We start from the raw sequence: 5,625 nt of genomic DNA on the forward strand, positions 1-5,625 counted from the left end.
GCATCAAAAGAAGATGGAAGGAATACAGAGTCACTATACCAGAAAGAGTTGGTCAGCATTGAACCATTTCATGAGGTAACATATGATCAGGAACCAATGGTACTGAAGGAAGAAGTCCAAGCTGCACTGAAGGCATTGGCGAAATACAAGGCCCCAGGAATTGATGGAATACCAATTGAGATGTTTCAACAAATAGATGCAGAGCTGAAAGTTCTCACTCATCTATGCCAGGAAATTTGGAAGACAGCTGCCTGGCCAACTGACAGGAAGAGATCTATATTTATGCCCATTCCAAAGAAAGGTGATCCAATCGAATGTGGAAAGTAGCGAACAATATCATTAATATCACATGCAAGTAAAATTTTGCTGAAATGATTCAAAAGCTGCTGCAGCAGTACATCGACAGGGAATTCCCAGAAATTCAAGCTGGATTGAGAAGAGGATGTGGAATGAGAGGTATCATAGCCATTGTCAGATGTATCCTAGCTGAAAGTAGAAAATACCAAAAAGATGTTTACCTGTGTTTTATTGACTATGCAAAGGCATTCGACTGTGTGAATCATAAGTTATGGATAACATTGAGAAGAATGGAAATTCCAGAACACTTAATTGTGCTCATGAGGAAACTGTACATAGATCAAGAGGCAGTTGTTCAAACAGAACAAGCGGATACTGCATGGTTTAAAGTCAGGAAATGTGTGCATCAGATTTGTATGCTTTCACCATACCTATTCAATCTGTATGCTGATTAAATAACCCGAGAAGCTGGACTATATGAAGAAGAACAGGGCATCAGAATTGGAGGAAGACTCATTAACAACCTGCGTTGTGCAGTTAACACAACCTTGCTTGCTGAAAGTGAAGAGGACTTGAATCACTTACTGATGAAGATCAAAGACCACAGCCTTCAATATGCATTACATGTCAACATAAAGAAAACAAAAATCATCACAACTGGACCAATAAGCAACATCATGATAAATGGAGAAAAGGCTGAAGTTGTCAAGAATGTCATTTTACTTGGATCCACAATCCACACCCATGGAAGCGGCAGTCAAGAAATCAAATGACGCACTGCTTTGGGCAAGTCTGTTGCAAAAGATCCCTTTAAAGTGTTGAAAAGCAAAGATGTCACCTTAAAGATGAAGGTGTGCCTGACCCAAGCCATGGTGTTTTCAATCACCTCATATGCATGTGAAAGCTGGACAATTAATAGAGAAGACCAAAGAATTGATGCCTTTGAATTACGGTTTTGGCAAAGAATATTGAATATACTATGGACAACCAAAAGAATGAACAAATACGTCTTGGAAGAAGTACAGCCAGAATGCTCCTTAGAAGCAAGGATGGCAAGACTACATCTCACATGCTTTGGACATGTTATCAGGAGGGATCAGTTCCCAAGGAAGGACGTCATGCTTGGTAAAGTAGAGGGTCCAAGAAAAAGAGGAAGACCCTCAACGAGATCATTTGACGTGGTGGCTGCAGGGATGGGCTTAAGCATAACAACGATTCTGAGGATGATGCAGGATCAGGCAGTGTTTCGTTCTGTAGTACATGGGGTCACTATGAGTCAGAGTCAATTCGATAGCACCTAACAACAACAACAACAACCACATCATAAAGATACAATCAAGTGTCTATTCTTGGTCTGCTTGTAGTTCCCAATTCCCTTAAAAAATTCTGAATCATCCAAGGTGCAACAATTAGTATCTATTTGGAGCAATAGTGAAAGGAAGAGATTCAGGAATGGGGGAGGAAATGAAATGCATGGCTAGTTGCCTCCATGAAAAATTGCCTCCTTTGCCATGAGACCAGAAGAACTGAATGGCGCCTGCCTACCATTACTGAACATTTTGATCAAAGATTCTGTAGAAGTCTGATCAAAAGCGGAAAAATGTAGAACAGAATTTCAAATTCTCATGGACTCCAGACTTCATGGAGTCATGCAGGCTGGATGAATCCTTGAAACTATTGCCCTGAGATAAACTTTAAGCCTTAAACCAGAAATATCTCCCAAAAACCAAACAATATCTTCTTAAAAACAAACAATAGTTTAGCTTAACTAGTAAAAAATGTCTGCCCTGAGTATTATGCTCTTTTAAGAATTATGTATATGAGATCAAAGTGACAACAGCAACTCTAAAGTTTAGATAGGAACTTTAAGGGGCTGTGAGTTTATATTAATGGGGGAGAAACAACTCAGAAAAGGAGGGTGAGAATGGTTGCACAATTTGAAGAATGTAATCAATGACACTGAATTGTATATGTAGAAACTGTTGAACTGGTGTATATTTTGCTGTGTATATTCTTAACAACAACAACAAAACCCTCTGAATCAACCATTCAGAGCAGGAAGTGCCTCTCAGATACTTGGTTGTCCTCCGGCAAGATACATCCTTGGCTGTTGCAGGACTTGCCATAACCATTGGTGATACAGAGATGAATAAGACACAGTGTGTTCCTGTGAGAGTAGAATATTGTAAACATGAGCAATGAAATGAAAAATTTTAACACGAGGTGATAAATAATCTTGAGCAAGGTAAATACTCCTCAGAACCATCTCCCATCTGAAAGATTGAGAACTAATTATTTTACCTCTGACAATTTTTTTACTATTATTATTTTCCAAGAGCTGTGAGGTTTGTCTCCAGAAGGAACTAGACTTGCTTCAGCCAAACTTTTCTTCATTCTGTCCTGGCCAGGAAGTTAGCGCCAATTCCCCCATGGCAACAGTCCCTAGGAATCCTGAGGGAGTAGGGTACAGAGCAGAGTGATCTGAAATGGCCCTTAATGTTCTCAGTTAGGCTGAGTGAGGACTGATGAGGTTCCCTTGACAGGACTCTAACTTTTCTGAAGAGCCTCAGATTCTGTTCTGCTGACATCGTTGATGAAGCGCCTCAAGAACTTTAAAGTTTATATTCAGTTAGTAGCTCAGACAATTTTTTCTCTGACCATGGGCAGTTGAGCCCAAGGATACTCTTCCTTCCATGGGATAATTATATTTCCTCAAATTATAAACGTAAAAGCATGATGACCTCTCTCCATCCATTTAGCCTTCAAACAGCCATGGGATGTATGTAAAAAACAGAGGTTAAATTCCATTGGCTTGCCCATTCTAGGGAACCATTCTTTTCCACTCTCCACTGCTTAAAGATAAGTGGTATGCTTCCTCTAGGAGTTGAAATTATGCTACAGGAGCCCTGGAGAGATCCAGCCCTTCTCTAAAGTCTACGCTGGGCAGATGAAGGAACCAATCCAACTGAAAATTACTGACAAAAGTCTTGGGAGTCTGGTCTGGGAGACTTTGGTGAAACCAGGTAGGTAAAAGTATGAGGATGGCTTTTTTGAGAAGGAAAAACCATGCCCCCAATCTGTGCATGTAGTGAAGTGGATCAAAGGAAACTGTTTCTGGTCCCATCCGAGAGACGAAAATAAATCTATTGTCAGTTTATATTCAGTGGGAATGAAAAAAAGATGGCGGCAATGATTTACATCTAGGGAGAGAAATGTGCAAGTGTGCCTGGGAGTGGGGATGGGCATTGGTGTGGAGAATCGAATCTCTCATGCCTAAAGGATAAAGAACAGCAGATACTAATTATAAAGTCAGGAGGAGAGGAAGGGCCATTTAATTCCATATCCTGCACAACTTTATAAAGTCCTCTATAGTCACATTTCTGGTTTTGTAGTGTTATGTGCTTTTAGACGATCTGATGAAAACCTTTGTAAAACGTTTTATCAGTTCACACAAACTCAATATCATAAACATAATTTCAGGAAATTTAGTAACTCCCAGACCCTTGCCAACAATTTCCTATGGGTCCTCAAGTCCCGATGATCTCCTGCGAGTCTTCAAGTCCCTGGATAAACATCAAAAATTTTAAGACAGCATCCTTGTAAAAGCCACCCTCTACTTGAATACTTACAATGATGAATAACTTTAAGAGTAACAGATTATTGCCTTGGGCAATATTATACTTGAAATAATTTTTCTAAGACCTTATCAGGAGAAGGACATTAAGGGAAAATTTTTGTTGTTAGTCGCCGTTGAGTCAATTTTGGAAGCAGATTGCCAGGCCAGTCTTCTGAGGTACTCTGGGTGGGTTTTGAACTGCCAACCTTTTGGCTGGTAGTCAAGTGCTTAACTATTTGTGCCACCCAGGGACTCCAAGTTAAAATTGGCAAAGGGCAATAAATTGCTTTAACCTTTGGGTAATAATATGGAAACAGAGATTAAATTTGAAAATTGTCCCTTGATCCAGGAAACCACTTTTAGAAATCTATCATATAGAGTACAAGAACCTGTGCCTAGGGAAGAAGTGTGCAAAGATATTTCTTGGAACATTGTTTGCAATGGGAATAAATAAAACCCCCCTGAATATTCAACAATAGGGGAAAATCTTCCATTCACTTATGAGAGTTTCCAAATTTCAGCACTATAACAAATGTGCTGGTGTATCAGATTAAAAAATATATACTTGCGAGTTTAGTCATATAATGTACCTATGTCACTTTTTTTTTATTGTGCTTTAGGTGAAAGTTTACAGAGCAAATTAGTTTCTCATTAAACAATACACATATTGTACTGTGATATTGGTTGTCAGCCACACAGTGTGTCTACACTTTCCCCTTCTCGACCTTGGTTTTCCCATTTCCATTTGTCCAATTTCCCTGTCCCTTCCTGCCTTCTGGTCTTTGCTTTTGGGCTGGTGTGTCCTTTTAGTTTTGTATACATGGCTGAACTACTTTCGTTATTATTTGTTTTATAGTCCTGTCTAATCTTTGGCAGAAGGGTGAATTTTAGAAGTGACTTCAGTACTGAGTTAAAAGGGTGTCCGGGAGTCATACTCTCGGGGTTTCTCCAGTCTCTGTTAGACCAGTAATTCTGGTCTTTTTTTGTAAGTTTGAATTTTGTTCTACTTTTTTCTCCCTCTCAGTCTGGGACCGTCTATTGTGATTATTATTTCAGAGCAGTCAGTGGTGGTAGCCAGGCACCATCTAGTTGCTCTGGACTCAGTCTGGTGGAGGCCGTGGTTGTTGTGGTCCATTAGTCCTTTGGACTAACCTTTCCCTTGTTTCTTTGGTTTTCTTCATTCTCTTTTGCTCCACCTAGGATGAAACCAGTAGATGTATCTTAGATGGCCATTCACAAGCTTTTAAGACCTCAGCCGCTACTCACCAAGTAGGATGTGGAGCATTTTCTTTATAAACTATGTTATGCCAACTGATCTAGACATCCCAGAGACCACGGAGCCCAGCCCTCAGCCCGGTAACTCGGTCCCTCAGGGAGTTTGGATGTGCCTATGAAGCTTCTATGACTTTGCCTTGGTCAAGTTGTGCTGACTTCCCTAGCATTGTGTACTGTCATACTCTTCACCAAAGTTACAACTTATCTATTGTCTTTTGTTGTTAGATGCCGTTGAGTCGATTCCAACTCATAGCAACCCTATGTACAACAGAACGAAACACTGGCTGGTGCTGCGTCATCCTCATGACCCTTGTTATGCTTGAGCGCAGTGTTGCAGCCACGGTTGCAATCCATCTCATTGAGGGTCTTCCTCTTTTTCACTGACCCTCTACTTTACCAAGCATGATGTCCTTCTCCAGGGACTGGTCCCTCCTGAT

General features: G+C 40.4%; 1 protein-coding gene across 1 annotated transcript in view; it reads left to right on the forward strand.

Moving 5' to 3' along the window:
- Positions 1-5,625, forward strand: part of LOC101350319 (caspase recruitment domain-containing protein 8-like) — a 35,997-nt gene that overhangs the window by 12,948 nt on the left and 17,424 nt on the right. Inside the window, exon 7 of the mRNA XM_023736197.1 lies at positions 3,179-3,320. Coding sequence (XP_023591965.1) covers positions 3,179-3,320 — 142 coding nt within the window. The remainder of the gene's footprint in view (positions 1-3,178; positions 3,321-5,625) is intronic.

The sequence above is a fragment of the Trichechus manatus genome, unplaced genomic scaffold, assembly GCF_000243295.1.
Source record: "Trichechus manatus latirostris isolate Lorelei unplaced genomic scaffold, TriManLat1.0 scaffold00087, whole genome shotgun sequence".
NCBI classification, from domain to species: domain Eukaryota; kingdom Metazoa; phylum Chordata; class Mammalia; order Sirenia; family Trichechidae; genus Trichechus; species Trichechus manatus.